This window comes from Puma concolor, chromosome D2 (genome assembly GCF_028749965.1).
Source record: "Puma concolor isolate L17-30 chromosome D2, mPumCon1.1.hap2, whole genome shotgun sequence".
NCBI lineage: Eukaryota > Metazoa > Chordata > Mammalia > Carnivora > Felidae > Puma > Puma concolor.
Window position 1 is genome coordinate 86967237 of NC_141677.1, and position 18431 is coordinate 86985667.

General features: G+C 56.4%; 1 protein-coding gene across 1 annotated transcript in view; it reads right to left on the reverse strand.

Annotated features, from left to right (window-relative positions):
* Window positions 1–18431, reverse strand: part of TCERG1L (transcription elongation regulator 1 like) — a 195287-nt gene that overhangs the window by 52111 nt on the left and 124745 nt on the right. The window contains exons 5-7 of the mRNA XM_086681204.1: window positions 17505–17596; window positions 14361–14449; window positions 895–1049 (exon numbers count right to left, since the gene is read on the reverse strand). Coding sequence (XP_086537330.1) covers window positions 895–1049; window positions 14361–14449; window positions 17505–17596 — 336 coding nt within the window. The remainder of the gene's footprint in view (window positions 1–894; window positions 1050–14360; window positions 14450–17504; window positions 17597–18431) is intronic.

Sequence of the window (18431 nt, forward strand, 5' to 3'; positions counted from 1 at the left end):
AGTTGTAGTTAACGCCTCTGCCTCTACCTTTGACTAAGAACTGTGGGCCGGTGCTGGCTTGTGTTGGCCCTATATGATGGAATAAAAACCATCGATAAGCTCAATAAAGCACCCCATAAAAATAAAGACCCTTTTTCCAGGGGTCAAGATCCAGTTTCCTGGCCTCTCAGCCCAGCGCGTGCATCTCAGGTCGAGAGAGTGCTGCCGATTTCAAGGTTCTCCGGCGTAGCCAATGCTATTTTAACCCACGTGCTCAGGGAATGGGGTTTTCCCAACACCACAGCTAATAAAAAAATATATGGCATCTAATCAGAAAGTATGCTTGCTGAAAATGCTGAACGTTCTTCTCAGACTCTGGGGAAATGAGATTTACACGGGTGTCTTCAGACACCATCACCTCCCTGCCAAGTAGCCCGTCCCCTACAGCAGGAACGCAGGAACGTCCCCCACATGCCCACCTCTCCCTGGAATTCAAGCACCCCTCAAATAAACGATGGATGGATTTTGTTCAAGGCTCTAAAACGAAGGTAGAAGGAAATTTGCTCTGGTTTGTGAGCGTCTGGTCTCTCAAGTGGAGCTCACGAAACATTTGGAATAAAAATTCAATGTTGGCTGATGACGGTGCTAGAAGCTTCCAGAGGCAGACAGAAGGCCTCTCTGAGTTCACAACTTTCCATAATGCGGCAAGGAAGCCCCAGCCAGCCCCCGGGAAGGACGTGCCCTCAGCAGAAAGTGCCATAAAAATTTAATTCCTAAATTCTAGAGTAGCCAAGACAATTCTTTAAAGATAAATTTCCTGCATAACCGGGAAAACCCCGCTTCCCATCACGACCATCAGGAACACGCAGTTCAAACACTAGGAAAGAGGACGCAAACGGCCCCGCTGTTAGTCACCTGTCGGGGCCTCCAGCTTGCGCTTGTGGGGCGGGTCCTCGATGATCCTGTTGAGGTCCCCACGGTTCTTCAGGTCCATGGGCTTCTCCCACACGGACAGCTGCATCGTCGGGTTGAAGAAGAAAACCCGGTCATCTCCCGTCCACACCACACACCTGTTTGAATGGAAAACTCACCTCAGTTACCCTCGGAGACATTTAGTTAAGAAATCATTGGCCTGCACCCTCACCCAATTATAAACCCTGTACAAATAATGATGACCGTGTCTGGCTTTTTAGGGGTCCTTCACAGAGATTCTCGTACGTCCCCATTTGATTCACAGGTCGGTACTATCCTAACCATCCTTTGGATGGAGCAAAGCAAGCAGCCTGACAAGGTCCTTGGAGGTCCAGGCTCCTCCTGGCGTGCCAACAGTCTCGGCTTTGACATAGCTCGGACCCTGCGCTCTGCCCCAAGGACTGCATACTTTGCAGGGGGCTTCCCGGTAAACATTCCGAAGTACCGTACACGCGGGCGGATTCACGGGCCGTCGTGGCCCAAGGGAGTCCATATGCTCCGGCATCAGAGATATTAAAAGGGCTGCTTTGATTAGCAACTCTGGCCCTCGTTTCCTGGCTTGTTTCTAAAAGATCAAAGGGTGAAGCTTTGTGTTTTCATATGTAGGAATCTAACACCTCCAGAAGGAATAATATGCAATTTTAGGACCCCGTATCTGGGGAAGGTTATCAGGCAGGAGAAAGATTAAAAAGAAGGGAAGAAAACAAAAGAATTTATTTCACCTGTTCCGAAGGAGTGTGTGTGGATCTGTAAGGACTTGGATCTGGGGTCCCAAAGAACGCAGCCGCTCAAGGCCACCAGCCCAGCTTCAGGCTCTGTCCCGAGACTCGTCCCGGGACGGGGCAGGGAAGCAGCGGTGTGCTAGCCTGGGCTCCCAGAAGCTTCCTCTCGGACAAGGCCTCTCCCCTCCCTGGGCCTCAGTTGCCCACAGTGATCTCTCAGCGCCCTGCAGCCCCAGGCATCTCGGACTCCTGGTGCTGGGGGCTGAGCAGGAGAGCCCACGTGTGTTGAAACCCTCTGGCTATTGACTGTCCCCTGAGGTGGGGGCCTCTGCCCAATGGGAACCGCCTGCCAGGCATGGCCTTCGTCTCTGATAACCAGCTCCTCCCCTGCCCAGCCAGTGGCATGGAGCCGTCTGCCATCAGGATAGAGCCAGCCGTCGCCAGCCGCTCCGCTCTGCACAGAGGAAACCCCTCCGGCCCTGAATGTACAGCCCAGCACACCCAGGAAGACGTTTCCCACGGGCCGCACAGAGGGCTCGGGCGCTGAACCCATGTTCTGGGAACTCTTAACAAATCAGTCTCCTTCCCGAAGGTGACACTGAGATCGTCTGCTGGATTTACTACCCCAGCCAGGCCAGGTTCAAGGGCATGGTCGGCAGAATGATGGCTCCTAAAACGTCCACATCTTAATCCTTCAAGCCTGCCAGCGGGTGACCTAACATAGCAAGGGGGGGTGCTTTGCAGATGTGATTCAGTTAATATCTTCGGATGAGGGAGGATCCTGGATTGTTTTGTAGAAGAGCGAGGCAGGAGGGTCCGAATCAGAGGCGGAGACTTCATGGAACCAGAGGTCAGCCGCAAGGGGAACCTGAGACACATAAAGACCCCCTGCGGCTCTCAGGTGGAGGAAGGGGCTCCAGAAGGCAAGACGCTCCAGAAGCTGGAAAAGGCAAAGAACAGACTGCCCCCTGGAGCCTCCAGAAGGAATATGGCCCCACCCACACCTGCACTTCAGTCCCATGAGACCCGGGTGGGACTTCTGACCTCCAGAATGGTAAGGTGATACATTTGTGGAGTTGAAGCACCTGGGTTTGTGGGAGACCGGTCAGCGGGGCTCTCCTGTGGCCCCTCTCCGTCCTGGGCACCAGCATCGGGACCCACCTCCAGCCAGCAGTGACCCAGGCGCCAGGCACCGGGCCCACAGGCACTGGCCACCACTGGCCCAGGCATCCCAGGAGGAAGAAGACAGCAGCCTGCCCTCTGGCTGACATCTTCAGCTCGAGACCTGTCCTTAACTAACCTTCAGGGGTTGGAACGGAAGTCTGCATTATTCCAACCCCCCCCCCCCCCCCCCCCCCCCGCTACGGGGACGTGAAAGCAAGACGTCGGGGCCCCTGCCTTTGTTAGAGGCGGGTGGGCTCCCTGGCCACAGGGGTGCTGCCTGCGCTGGAGCTGGAGGTCCAGGGGGAGGGCTGGCAACCGGGAACACAGTGTTCCCATCCCTCCCCTGCCCCAGGCAGCCTGGGCGGGCCTTGCCTAACCCCTGCAGGCCGGGAGGGGGGGGTGTGCATGGCTTTACAGCGCGCAACCCAGCGGCATAGAGCTTTTATGGAGCGTGAAGCCGAAGGTAATCACGCTGGCCGTAAGTGATGCACAGTTCAGCCACCGTGTGAGCTCCCCAGACGGGCTTCTGGGCCAACAGGGACCATAAACCCTGTCAGGGCCACAAGCCTCCTTCCCCCTCGGATGCAGCTCCGGGGACAGAAGGCTCCCCGCCTGTCAGGGGGCCTCGCTTCTCACCACACGCAGCCCTGGTCTGGCCACCCCCACGCCCTGGCCTGTGACCTCCGGGGACTGGAGGGGGCTGGTTTTCCTGTCCTCACGGCAGCTTCACCTGGAAAAAGGTTGTGGGTCAAGCCACGTCGGAGGCCAGCTCCGTGCGGGAGGCGACGGCGGACCCCCGGCCTCTTCCTGCGCGCTGCCCTGTGTGCCTTCGGGCTCGGGGCGCACACGGCCCCACACATGGTTCGGGAGCCTCCTCGGGCTGGGCTGTGGCTGGAAAGGGAGCTGCAGGCCGCAGCGTCGTGCATGCTGTTTGACAGCACGGGGCCTGAGTGGAATGTTCTAAAGCATCCCTGGCCCCTGCATTCGTCTGCTCACTTGACATAAAAGAGGGGCCACGTGGACCCACAGCGTCTCCCCGGAGCCCTGACCTCACCTGACAGAGAATAACCTCTGTCAGCTTGGCTGTGGCTGACACACCTAACGGGTCCCTCGGCGCCCGGCGGCCGGGCGTCCCGTCCCCACCGCCCCCACCAGCCCCGGGGGCCCCGTCCCCCACGCTGACCGACCTGTTCCCTCCCCTAGAGCCATGGAGGGAGACGGCACTCAGCTGGGAGTCCAGGGGCCTGGAGACCTGCCCTCCGGGGCGGCTGCCTCTGCGTCTGTACCACCCGAGCCTGTGGCTTCATGCCTCAGCGTCCTCATTTTTGAAAGAAGGTTGGCGGACTGGGATCTAGTCCCGGACGGTCGTGTAAGTCCCTCCAGGCTTCGATTCCAGTTTCTAGACTTCTCTCGCAATTTTCCAGGTTCGTGCCAGGACCCCAGTCACGGTCAAGCTGGTGTCCCTCCCCTCAGACCGACGTTCCGGGCAGGTGCGCCCACGCCTGGCTCCCTGAGCCCGGCGGCCTTGGGTCACGGCCGCACGTCCGAGGTAGCTCTGCTCAGCCAGTCGCAACCTCACCCGGGGCAGTCTGCAGCCCCCCACTTCAGCTGGGGTCAAGGGGCGGGTGCGGTCCGTGGTCCAGGGCCCCCAGGCTCGGCCTCAGCTGCCCTGCCGCTTTCCCTCTCCCCTCTGCCTGGAAATCACTCCTTGGCAACACAGACATCCAGATCCCTGCCTGCCGCTCCTTCTGGGACATCTGATCCGGACAAAGCCCAAAGGGGAGGAAGGACTGTGTTCCAGGAGATGTCCCAACAGGCGAAACAGCAGGTGGTGCCCGTGCCGGGGACACGGTTGCCCCCCTCTGCCCTAGAAAACCTGCACTGTGGGTTTTCAGAACGAAGACCTGATCCCACCAAACACAGCACTGTCATCGTTACGGTGGCTCAAGGACTCAGGCGTGAGATGTTCATGGAGAAATGGCTAACTAGGGCCTGTGGATGTGACACGGTCCTGGGGCACATCAGTTTGTCCCACAAGTAGCTGGGCCATTTCACATGAGAACTACTGAGGAGCAGGTAGCCTCGGAAAGGCAGGTGCCCAGTGGCTTGGAGCAGAGAGGGGGCAGCCTTGGCTCCAGGCCAGCCCCCCAAGGTCCATCACGGGGACCAACCTCAGATCACCCCCAGGCTCTCTCACCTGGCTCTGGAAGGCTGTCCCACTCACGGAGCGGATGGCCTCCTAGGTTGTTGACTGTAAGTCACTGGTTTCCCAAAGGCCCGGGCAGCGTGCTGGGTCCTAAGAATGTTCTGGTCAACAGCAGGGAGGAGACTTGAGAACAAGAAGACGCTGAAGACAGATGAGGGAAGATACCCACCACTCCTGGCTTGGGCAAGCCCACAGCTGTCATGTGGTGCCATGGGGTTTAAGAGAGATGGGGTTTCAACTCTGGGCCCTAGGCTGCCACTTGCCCATATCGTGTTGTCCTGACATTAGGCTGAAGGGAGGCCCGTGGGTCCAGGCAGGGTCCAGGCAGGGGTCCGAGCAGGTGTGTCTAGCAGATGAGTTTGGACAGGAGGTTCAGACAGGTGGCTTATGGTCAGGTGGGTCTAGGCAGATGGGCTTGGGCGCATGAGTCTGGACAGGAGGCCTGGGCGGCTGGGTCCACGGAGGGGTCTGGACAGGAGGCCTGGGCCAGCAGGGGGCTCTGGGCAGCTGTGTTCAGAGAATTAGGGACTCCGCTGAAGCCTACCCCAGATAGGCTAAATGGCGTCAGAGGGACCCCTGGATACCCAACCTCCCCTAGTGCAGACAGCAAGGTGGGGGCTGCCCGGGTTGGACTGACCTCCAGCAGAGCCTGTGGGACCCTGCCCTGAATTCCTCCCAGTGTGTCGGTTTCCAAAGAAAACCAAATAACACTCCAGCAGGGATCAGGGCAAGCCGGGAAATCTGGTTCTCTCGAGAGCCGCTGCTGAGGGCTGACAGTCTGACGTCCGGGGTCCTCCCTCTGCTGTCTCTCCTTTCCCCGGTGAAGCCCGTGTGCAGAGACACTAGAAAACATGTGCTCCAAAGAGCCGCACGATGGCAGGACCCCCGATGTTCTCTGTCAGGTGGACGCGGCTCGTTTTGTCCCGAGGGGCTTGCAACCAGGCTCCAGGCACCGCTGTTACCGCCGGGAAGAGACTTCACACCCGGGAACTTAATTGGTACCATCCTCCCCAGCTCCTGGGTCAGTCCCCTGTTCCGGGGACACGCTGACTCCATAAGCTCCCGGTGCCAGGTCCAGAGACACCCAGCTGGCATCCGAATCCCGGGAAGGGCCAGCACCCTGACTGCCCCAAAGTGTAGAAGCAGTCACTGTCCCCTGACTTCCATCACCGAGTGTCCAGAACAGGGAAAGACGGGGGCTAATCAGACCCTTACTAGGAGATTATTACCAGGAAGAGAGCCGAGGGACAACAATGAACATGGCACCCACTTCCCATCCAGGCTGCAAAGAACCCAGTTCCTGTGCCGTAGGGACACGTGTGGAATTGAACCAAAGAGCTGGTGGCAGGGTAAATAAACGTGAATCCCCAAGAGAAATCTGCCCATCCACTTGTTACGGTTGGTTTCAACTAGATGGAGCCAGCTGTAACATGCAAAATTAATTTTATGTACCATTTTATGCACATTTTAAGTAATATGTATACGTTCGCCTTCTTTAATCATGCTGCATAATTTTTGGATAGCTGCCATAGTCCCTCTTCTCCTTAACTGTCCCAGTATCCCAGAGGATGTGATTAGCACATCACAGCTATTTAAGTCTGGTACAGAACATCTACACTTAGCAGCCCTAACAGACGAAGATCCGGATCCCATCGAGCGGAATCTGGGCTTGCAGTTGTGGTGCGCTAAAGGGTTCCCACGGTCGCCTTTTGGACGGCGAACTCCCAGGGCTGCAAGCTCCAGGGGTGAGGGGTGTTTCTGCTTCTCTCTCCAAGCATGCCCGCCCTCCACCCCACATACAGGCAAAGACTCGCTTCGGGTCCCTGCCCGTCCCAGGAGGACTGTCCTGAGGGGACAGAGCCTGATGTCCCTTGCAACTCACCCCCAGGGCCGAGGGCTCTGGACTGAAAGGCAGGGTGTGGGTGCCCTTCACTCTTCCCTCTCTGTCCTCACCGCCCCCATCACGTCCAGGAAGGGCCCTCTGGCTGGCGCACAGGCGGCTTGGATGGGGTGACAGGTTCAGGGAGGAGTAAAACCTTCCCTCTTGTGATAGTGTGATGCAGACCAAGACATGCACATTTGGTCTTGTTTCTGGCACAGGGTTCCTAAAACCCTAGGCGTTTCCTACGAGGTGAGAGCAGAGACAAAAGGCGAGATGGCCTTCTTGCTACTTGAATGACAAGCCCTTTGTGCTAATGAGGTGACTTTGGGGCAGCCCTCGAGGATGGGGGCAGGTGGCCAGGGAACTAACCATGTGACCAGAGGGTTGGAACTTTCAACCCCGCCCACCCCCTCCTCGAGGGAGTGGAGAGGGCCTGGGGGTTGAATCCATCACCGATGGCCAATGATTCAGTCAATCGTACCTACATGACGAAGCCTCCATAAAAACCCAAAAGGGGGAGGGTCGGAGAGCTTCCAGATACTGGTGAACACGTGGAGCCTGGGGGAGAGTGGCCCCCGGGAAAGGGCACGGATGCTCCTCACCCTCTCCCCACACCTCGCCCCTGCATTTCTTCCACCTGGCTGCTCCCAAGTTGTATCCTTTTGTAATAAACCAATAATCCAGAAAGTAAAATGTTTCCTGACTTCCGTGAGCCACTCTAGCAAATTAATCAAGACACAGGAGGGGGTCTTGGGATCTCTGATCCATAGCCAGAAGCACAGGGGAGAGCCCGGACTTGGGATTGGGGTCTCAAGTTGAGGAGGGGCAGTCTCGGGGGACCAAGCCCTTGACCTATGGGATCTGAGTGGCCTTCAGGTGGACAGTGTCCCATTGAGTTAACCTGCAGGCCTCACAGCTGGTGTCACCGAATGCTGGGCGTGGGACAGTCCACCACGGCAGGCATCGTGCTCTGGGGTCTCGTGACCCCAGCAGACCCGGGCGCGTGCTTCTGTCTGTACCTCCTCAGCCTGCTCTCCACCCCACGGCGCTTACTCAGGGAAGAGCACACAGCTAACCAGGTGGACACCTGCTACTCCAGACGAGGGCCCGGCCATACCCCGCAGGACCTGTCATCGTGGGGAACCGCTGATGACGGCTCGTGTGCGCTCAGCTCCAGGACGTGGAGGCCGGGCCATCTCTCCTGCGGAGGCCGGTCAGACTGGTGAGACCCCAGTGTGACACCAGACAGGTCGTCCCGCTGCTGGGAAGGGGTGCCGCCCAAGACGCCGAGGGCACACAGTTCACCCACCGCGACGCTCGGTGCCCTTCGTCCCTGCCGTGTTCCTGAGGGAGGAACAAGGCTCCTGCCCCCCACCCTGTGCGGGAGGCTGAGCGTGTGCGTGAAAAGACAGGAGCGGGGGGGGGGGGGGGAGGGCAGGAATGGCCGCTCCCAGGCTCCGTCCTCTCCGCAGCCCCCACGCAGGGTGTTTTCGACGACGAAGGTCCACGGAACCGTGCCGGCCTGCGCTCCCGACCACAGTGACTTCCATGTCTTTGCAGAACTCCTGAGAGCATCTGTCTGTCCTTCTTTGGTTACTGCACGACACCTCTCTTCCCATTTTCAGATGAGCAGCACAGAAGCGCCAGGAAGTCATCAGCAGAGCTGGGCTCCTGCTCCGGGGACCCGGCCTGCTGTCCGTCCGGCCTCTCGGAGAGGAGACGAGGAGCCCCAGGAGGCTGGCTCTCAGCTTCGGAACAAGGCCCAGGACCCCCAGACCGTCTTCACACAACAAAGGCCCTGGGAACCCCCATCCTGACCGTGGCCGAGGCTTCCCGACGAGTCTGCCTTCACGGAGATCCAAAGCGCCGCCTCCCTCACTGTTGCGGGCACAGGACCTTTTCAGGGCTGTGAGTGCTGGCCACTTGGTCCCCTGTCCGGCCAGAGATGCACAGAACCGGCAGCCTGCCCCGCACAGGTGAGGGGCCACGGCAGCTCCTGATACGACACTCCATCCCCGCCTCGGCATCAAAGCGAGGCCGCCTGAAGACTAATAAAACTAAGCCAAGAGCAGAGCAGAAGCGGCACGTCTCGCGCTCCATTCCGGGAGCTGCTACCGGGAGACCTCTTAAGTGCGGATCTAAATGGCAGCCTCCTCATGCGTCTCCTCCGTCTGCCTTAACGAACCACTTTGACATTTCACTGAACATTAGAATCCCCTCCCCGACAAGTAATGTCCCACCTGTCCCCTCTTCGACATAACGAAAGGCTCAATTGTGCTAAGGGGACAGCGTGACACTTGGCGTCTCTTCAGTGGGACGTACGTACGCGAGGCAGCGATGGTGCCCGGCCTCCGGGCCCAGCTGCCGTGACCGCGCAGGACCCGTGCGCACGCCCTGCGACGCAACCAGCCCAGCGCCCTCGGGGCTGCGTTTTCCACTACTCTCCTCTTGCCAAACATCATCCATGTATGTTGTAATTTGGGGAACGTTCCTTTCTTTCTGGAAAAGCGCTACCAACTTCCTCCAAGAACTTGTCTTTTATATTAATTCGTTTAAAGCCAAAAGCGTCCACTACCCAGATTTAGAAAAATCTGGAGAACCTACTTTTAAAACATCACACTCGGTAAGTTAGGAGTTATGAGTGAATAAAGAGACACCACCGATAGGTGCTAAAATATCCAATAAAATCAGAATAAAAAGTGTGGCGTTAACATCAAGTCGGGAGGAGCGGGGAGCGCCCCCCGGGATGCCGCACCTCCAGTCACCTGTTCCAAGGGGGGCCGCCGGAGCCTGACGCGCACAGTGGCTGCACCAAGCACGTCTCTCAGTGCCTCCAGGGCCTGTCGCTACTGCCTGACCTCTCGCTCCAGGGCAGAAGGCCACAACCAGCCAGCGGCTTCCCCGTGGCCCCACCACGGCCACGAACACGCACCTCTCGCGAGACCACCTCCGTCCTCACGGTAACCGCACGGAAGCCCGGCCGCAGTGCCACCTGCTGTCGGTGCCGGCTTCCTGACCGTGAGCGTCCCCTCGTCTTTGAGCACACCGTGGTCTCGTCCCACGCTGCTGGGAAAGGACTTCCCGTTTTGCTATGACGGCATTGCAGATGGAAAACTTGTACTATGACCACCCTGGCGTTTTGGAAAATGGTACTATTTCAAACCCAATGTTCGTTTTTTTTTTTTTTAATTGTACAAAAATAGTGAATTACTTGTAAACCCACAGTCTTCTCAAGAATTTCAAAACGTTAATCGCCGGCTTTGGCATTTACTGTCATTTAAGCGAAAACCTCATGAATTTTACACTTTATTTGATAGTTACTCTTGACTTTTTTCCGTGTCTTCAACAATTCCAAGGAATATGTTTTAATTGTTTTCCAATAAACAGAGGAATTGCTATGTGGGTCGAAAGCCAAGTTATAAAAAAGGAAGAGGAGGATGGGAAGGAGAAACGGAGAAACAGAAATCTGGGAGAGACTAAAGAAGACTGTTCTAGAATTAACATACCCGGAAGCAGGAGCAGATTGGGAAGGACAGCTCAGATGACGCTGCATCTCTCCCTCTGGCTCTGACTCCCACTTCGAGGTGGATGGGGTGTCCCTTTTTATGAAAGTTCACACACTGTCTTCATTTTCTTCTTTCTCCTTAAAATACCATGCCCCCAATTATGCCATCCTTAAAACCTCCCAAGGGCATTAAGCTAAATGAGCCTCTCAATGGCAGAGTTGGCCGAAGAAATTTTTCTGGGCTCTGAAACCACGCCCAGTGGTTAAGCGGGCACACACTCTTGTCCCCTGTGTCCACTCGGCGTCAGGGCACTGACTTGGCATTTCTGAAGGGCTTAGCATGATGCCAATATCTTTAAGAAGGCTGTACATCTGGCCGTGTCTCCTGGCAGTGAGAAGAGCAGAGAGAATCTTAGCCGGGTGAGGACAATTAAGGAGGCTGTTGGCTCGGCGCTTAACGCACACCGATGAGCCCCCCTGCCCGGGAGGAAGCAGTGCCTTCTCCGCTCTCACTTCCAGACCAGCGTTCGCACCGTCAGGGTCTTTGCTGACCCTGCTTCTTCCTCCCACACGTTCAATTTCTCAGCTCCAACTGGCTAAAAATGTGACCACAGTGAACAAGGCAACAGAGTAAGAATAGTTTGATTTCCACTATACGTGTTTTGAGTAGATTCCAAAAGTTTGACTTCTTTATTGTGATTCCAGCTTCCTCCTCACCCCCAGCTCTGCAACGGTCAAGAGGATCCTTTCCGAGCCCATTTGGGCTGCACCACTTACCCTGGATCCTCAAGAATCTTCTAGAAATCCTACATTTTCTCTGGAGAATGTTGGTCCGAGATTAAGGCTCAGGTTCCATAGGTGACGTGTAATTCTCAGATCTGACCAGGGCTGGCAGGCTGACCCCTCACCCTTCCCTCCAGAGGAGGGTCTGCTCCCCAAGGCAGGAAGGGGGCCTTTTGACCCAGGGGACCGCCACGCAGAGGGTGTGCCTTCCGGAATGAGATTTCTCAAGACCTGAGCAGGGAGCCCTGGGCATTGGACTGTGACAGGGGACCCACTTACGAAAGCACAGAGCTTCTTGGGGGTCCCGCCCCGCTCCTGGGTCACCTGACAGTAGCTGCCGGACACGCCAACACCCCCACTCACCTCCAAGGGACCCAGTCACACCCCCTCACCCTCCCCGACCTCCACCTCACATTAACCCCTCCTGGAATACTCCATCTGGGTGAGGGTGTCCTTAAAGCACCAGGGACAGGTTCAGATGTCCAGACACACAAGTGGCCGGCGAGCACGACGGGTGATAGAGCCCAAATCCCTCACCCGCCGTGGGTCCCTCTGCCCCCTGACTGCCTGAGAAGCTGGCTGACCCTCGAGAAGGGCCGACTACCAGCAAACCCCAGCACGAGGCCGGCAGTGGGCGGCTCGGGTTAAGCTAGTGAAGGAGACATGGCTCCTCCGGGCGGGAGAGCGTCGCTGCCGGTGACAGATGGCGGTGTCGGTAAAGAGTGCGGTTACAGAGGGTCCCACACGCGCGACGCCGCGATTAGCAGACCACTCTGCTCGCAAAGCCCCCTCCCAGCTGGAGAGTGAGAGAGTGGGGGCCCTTTCACCCAGCAAGGTCAGGGGTCCGTCCCCATTTGCAGGGGACGTGCAAACCCGGCCCCTAGGGCGTGGAGGGGGTTCCATCAACACTCACATCCTTCACCCAATGGCGGCGCCACGAAGCCCAGAAGCTCTGCTGCAGGCGGAACAGGGTCGGAAGACACAGACGAGGCGGCAGCTCCCTACACATCGGAGCAGTAACACAGGTTCCAGCCAGCGAGTGTCATTCTGACTCAGAAAGTGCATCCCCGTGGCGGGTGGCCCGTCCGTGCACGTGCACAGGGCGACCGCGCCTCTGTCCAGCCAGCGTCCTCAAGGCCTGCCCGTCCCATCCTGCCGGCCGAGGTGGCGAGAAGACGCCAGAGCCTGGGCCCTGCTGCCGGCCACTCGGCTGGAGGCCCGGGAAGGGCACACGCCGACGTGTAATTTGCGGGCCGAGGACCCACCCTGCAGCGAGCGATTTCCCCGACCCCGCTTAGCACTGTGCGTCCAACACGGTATGACCTACGGGGCAGACAGACCACGGCTTCACAGTGAGAAACGCCCAGTGCTCAAGGTCACACATTCCACCTAATTATAACCCTGCAAGACAAGGGCAGCATCCCCAGCTCGGTGTGACAGGGCCGCTCCCCTGTGCTGAATTTACCCCAACCCCCTACACACGACTTGTAAAGTGCACCTGCCTTAGACACACACCGGGCAGAGTTTGCTTACAGAAGGCCCCAAAAGGCCCTGAGCAGCACGTGTGGCATAATAAGAAAGAAATGTTTGGTCTTCGTCCTTCACTGCACCCCTGGCACCGACCTCCTAAAGCCCTTGGGATTGGCTGAGTGATCGGAACACCTTTTTTTATTCGCCGGGAGCCCCTCTGACCACCGCTGGGTCCACGCAGACGAGGTGACTCCTGGAGGGCAGGGCAGGTCATCAGAAAGATCAAGCAGGTGATTCGAAGGTCGGTCCTTCTGTTCCACCCCCAGCCGCCAGAGAGGGGCCGCAGATGGGAGTCCAGTCCCCCAGCCGGTGATGCCGGTGATGCAATCAGTCATGCCTTCGTCAGGAACCTTCCAGAAAGCCCCCGGAAGAGCGGGGTCCGGGGAGCTTCCTGCTCGTGGACACTCCTGCCCTGGCGGTGGCACTCTCCGGGGCACGGATGTTCCTGGACCCCCCTCCCCACACAGCTCAGCCACCGGGTCTCTTCCGTCTGCCGGTCGATGCTTCCTGATCGAACTGCAACCGTGAGTAAACCTTTTTCCTGGGCTCTGTGAGTCATGCTGACAAATTATCAGACCTGAGGGGAGGTCGTGGGAACCCCTGAATTTGCAATCAGCCAGACCAAAGTGCGGGTGGCCCGGGACCCCATTTGCATCCAGATCTGCTGCAAGGGTAGCACTGTGCCTGTGGGGCCTGGGCAACTCTGGGTTGGAGCCGGAACTGAATTGAATTGCAGGACGCTCCCTAAGTGTTGGGACCCCTGGAGAAGCGGGTGTGAACTCTGTGTTAGCAGAAGGAGGCTCTTCCCCAAGAGGCGTTTTCAGGGTGCACAGTGGCTGCGGCTGAAGACAGAGGGCGGGACGCCGCCAGGTGCTGGCCAACGCTGACCGCGGACCGTGCAGAGAAGGAAGGAATGGTCCAGTGGCCCAGTGGCTCCAGTTAAGAGCATTATTTACCACGACAAGCAGGTGATGGGGGCATCGGTGGTCACGTCAGACGGGGACCAGTGGCGGGTGGCTTTCCTACCCGGGAGGCACGTGAAGCCGACCCAGGGCGCTGCGTGTGCTGTCCGAATTAGTTGCTCCTTCCAGCTCTGTCCTACCTTCTAATCTTCAGGTTTTAAAACTAATTTTTATTATAATAACCTTTTTCTTCTGCTTCCAAATTACTCCATTATAAAAGGACATTTTAAAAAACCAAAGACAGTGACTCCCTCGTGGAGGCTAGTTTGAGCACAGCATACTCAAAGACCAGGAATCCTCACAGGGCAGCTGGAGAGAGCCAGACACATCTTTAATTAACAGCCATTCAGTTACTAGCTTCTTGGAGGGAAAACAGCTCTTTGAAGCGTAATGCGTGCTGCCTTTTCTTCAGACACCGTCTTTCACTGATATATACACAACAACTTATTATTTTAACACAGATTTGCAAATGCACGGGAGCAGGATAACTTATCACTTAAATGCTACTTTTCTTTCTGCAGCATTTGACAACAGTATGGTGCTGGTACCTGCCGTGAGCCACAAACTAATTTTTTAAAGCACGGCATTATCTAAGAACGTGCACGTTCTCTTTAGTGCCAACCAACCATCGCTCCCATGTCTTGAGGCATCTTACCAGGGGGATCCGGGCACCGGGGTAGAGGCCACGGGTCGGTTGCCCTTTGCCGCGCTGTCCTCTCTTGTGACTAGTATCGACGGAGGCTCCTTTTAACAGAAAGAGAAGGAGGGCACTTTTTTTTTTTAATTTAAACACTCGTCTTCAATTAGGCAACCAAGTGAAGGGCAACACGGTTCATGCAAACACCCGCTGGATAATGACCCGCTCAGTACAGCTAAGCCAATGGGACTGAGCAATTATGCTGAGAATACGGAATTTAAGGCACAACAGGCCGTGCTGAGGAATTCAGACCAAGGCATCTCCCTGATCACCCCAGATTGGCTAGACTATCTGCTTTTGCAGATACAGAGAAAGGCAGCCACCACCAAGAGATGGCCTGTGGATGCCTTAACATCTCACGGGCAAAACATCACACAGGATTCATCTCCAGAAATGGGCCGACCCAGAGGCTGGGGTCCAGTGCTTCCAAGACTGTGCGCTCTGGGAGGGAATCTAGAAGGTGCAAGGAGGCCTGGGTCCACCCAGACTTCCTCATCTGGGCCCCTGAGGACGGGGGGTGGGGGGCACGAGCCCACATCCTTGTAGCATCTGGTGATGTTCTCTCCTTCCCGAGCACCTAGCTGGGGGCAGAGATGGGGGGTGGTGCAAGGGATTCTGGGGCAGAGTTGGGTTTGAAAATCACTCTGTGTCTGTGGCTCTATTTAGAAAACAAAGAATGTTTGAACATTACACCACCTAGAAGAAAATGAAGATGTATTCTCTAATATTAAAAAGGAAAAAAAAAAAAAAAAACTTTAGCGGTGTGGTAAGGACATGTTTTTCCTCTCCCGGCTGTCTCTACAGTTTTAATCTCAAACTTAGAATAATAACACTGTGTTCTCCTTCTCTGAAAAAATCAGATGAGATTAAAAAACACCAGAATGTACTCAAAGCAACAACCAGGCTCTCAGAGGAGACTGTCATTTGCAATTAAAGCTCTGGATTCATTGAGTTGAATTGAATTGAATTGAATTGAATTGAATTGAAGAAGGCCATCCTAAAATTCTGGGATCTCTATTCCCACCACTGTTCGTGCCAGGACCTTATGGGATGAGACACTGTAGGTGAGGTGATCAGCGGCCCGTGTGGGTGACGGGGCCGGGAGGTCAGCGCTGCACATGGCAGAGCCGGCCAGCGGGGAGGGCGCGGGCACAGAAGTCCACGCGCTGATCCGGGGCCCTGAGGGCTGCACCCCCTGTACATCGCGTCAGCCTGCCTTCACACACAGGAGCTGGAAAGGCAAACAATAGATCCTGGGGGCACGGGAACACGAGATCCAGACAAAAAGCCGAGAGAATCCCAGTGTCTCCAAAGCCCGGGCCGCAGTAAGTCCCACGCACAGAAACGTGGCATGTGCGTGGCTGACCCTGTTGCCATCTGCCCACCCACGAGCTGGGGACAGAATGGCCCACGTGGTCGGGGGTGAATAGCTGGCCGAGCAGAGCCGGCCAAGAGGAAGGACACAAGTCGTGGGATGAAAATGTTCCCCCGGAAGAGTCCCTGCGTGGCCTCCGGGTGAGGGCAGAGGGCAAGGCACGTCTCCAACAGACCTAACGCCCAGGAGAGAAGGGGTCAGGACGCCTCTTTTGCACGTGTGCTTCCCTGCTGGGGACCCCCTGCGACCCTTTGCTCACCCACACAGAAAATTTCACCGAATTTACGTGAGGCTTAATTTATATAATTATCCTTAAGTTCTACAGTTTAAGAATAATTTCTTTTAGACTTTTTGGGGAGTAGAAGATGCCTTTCCTTCCTGTGAGGGGGAAAAAAAAAGATCAGGATAAATAATGAGTGTAACAGGAAGGACTCAGACAGTGGTGTTAAAAATATATATATATTGAGACCACAGTTTCCATTACTAATCCAATTAGAAAAACGAGGGGAGATTTTCATTATGGAGCTAATTGAACAGTAGAAACCCAATGAGAGCCTCTGAGTACTAGATTACCCCAGCTAATCACTCACGCAGATCTGGCGCGGCGTGATTTGTGACGGGGACTAACGTTCAAATCTGGCAATGCTGGGATTCTCTACTGCTAATTACCAGGGTCTCCTTCTTGTTGCACGTGCCAGTTATGATTTCCTGTTGGTGATAAAAATGGCTAATCATGGCATAAAACTCCCTTTCCATGCTAAAGTAATGAAACTGAATTAGAGGTGTGGAGCCCAGTGATGAAGTAGTTAAGGCACTAGAAAGGGTATTTGTTTAATAAACATGTAATACTGGCACAGATGCTGATCTCTTCCAGAGAAATCCTGCATCAGGGAGCAAAGGTGTCATCTGCACGAACGTTCGTGACCCACTTACACCATTTAGCGCCGGCCCTAAGGATGAGAAGAGGCACCCGTGTCCATGATGGTCCCCCTGACCGTCCCTAAGGGGGGAACCGGCAGGACAGCCCGTGGGTACAGGAGGGTTCGCGGGGCCGGCGGGAGCAGAGACGCACCCGTGGAGGTGAAGTCAGAACGTTCACAAGACCCTGGGGCGACCACAGGCCTCCGAGATACCTGACAGCTTGGAGCGAATGAAATTTGTGATTTTCAAAGACAGCGATAAAAGCTAATCCCTCGGGTCTTTCGTGGGAAGGTAAATGTGCCGAGCACATCCACGGTCAATCCTTAAAATGCCACTTGGCAGAGAGGCAGAGAGAAGGGCCTGAGACTGGAAAGTGTGGAGAAAAAACCGATGTGTGTGGGGCTTGACGCACACGAATTTTAAACATCCGGAAACAGGCTCTGGCTTTGCCCTGTGGTGTCCGTGGCCCTGCAGCCCCGTGGCGTCTGTGGCCCTCTCCCGAAAGCGGGCGCGGCACACCCGGGAAGCCCAGGTCACCACACGGAGCCCCGGCCTTGCGAGGCCTGGAGCCAGGACCCGAGGGGAAGGCCTGGCGGCTTTTACCAAAGCCCGGGGCACCCACCCCTCTCGTCCGCGATCTGGAATCCACGTTCTCGCTGGCTTTGACTCCGCTTCACAGAGCAGACCCCAAAGCGTCAGCGAACGACAGGAGGGGTGAGGGGTAGGACCCGAGGGGTGCTCTGGGCCCGGTGCCCCTGACCCCGGGGTTCCGGCTTGCAGAGCACAAGCAGAGTCCAGAGACCAACCTTGTCTTCTCCGTCCCCGGCCCGGCTCTTCCTGTCCGCGTGCAGCATCAGGCCGGGAGGACAGGGCGCTCGGCCGCGCTCTCTGCTTTTATCTGTTGGACCAAAACAATTGCATTAGCATCCCATCTGTCACACCAATTTGGAAAAACAGGGACAAAAAGTGGCCTCGGACGTTCAAACTGGCTGCACACGGTGGACCTCCCGCAGAAAGGCCGTGCTGGCACAGGCCCTGACGGGGCCTTGTGACCAAGCCCCTCCAACGACGCTGAGCTCCCCGGCAACGCCATCGGAGCCTGCGCACCGGCCACAGCACTACTGGCCACAGCTGATGGACCAGGCCCCGGGGGGTGTGGGTTGACGGCCATAACCTGACAGACTTTTCCTCCTTGACGAGGAAAAGGGTCAACGTGGGGCCGAAGAACCAGGCTTTCTCAGGCTTTGGGGGCTGGTGGCCACGATGGGCCACCCTTGGCCCCCATCCTGACCAGGGGACGGGCGGGGCCCACGACGGTCACACCCCAAGTCACCACAGTACACGACCCACACAGCACTTTGAAAAGTAGTTGTTTGCGGTGAGGGAGGGGGAAAACGGCAAAAACACAGATTCTGGGTACAAGAACTGAGATCAGATTTCACCTTCTAACATGTCCACTCAACCCTCAGACATTTGCAAGCGGGAAACAGGTGCAGTGAAACACAGCGAGACTAACCACTGTTTTAATACTAAGGATTTTAAAAATCCCAAGCCATCTAACCACACGCCAACCTAACAGATTCATCCTGGAAGGGGCTTGAAGGTCAGGACCCCGGGGCTGCTGTCTGTCCCGAAGTTAGGAAGGCCCTGGCTGATGGTTCCCTGGGGAAGGGAGGAAGGCGTAGAAACAGCACCACTTCACACGCGTGTGTGCACACACACGCACAGAGCAG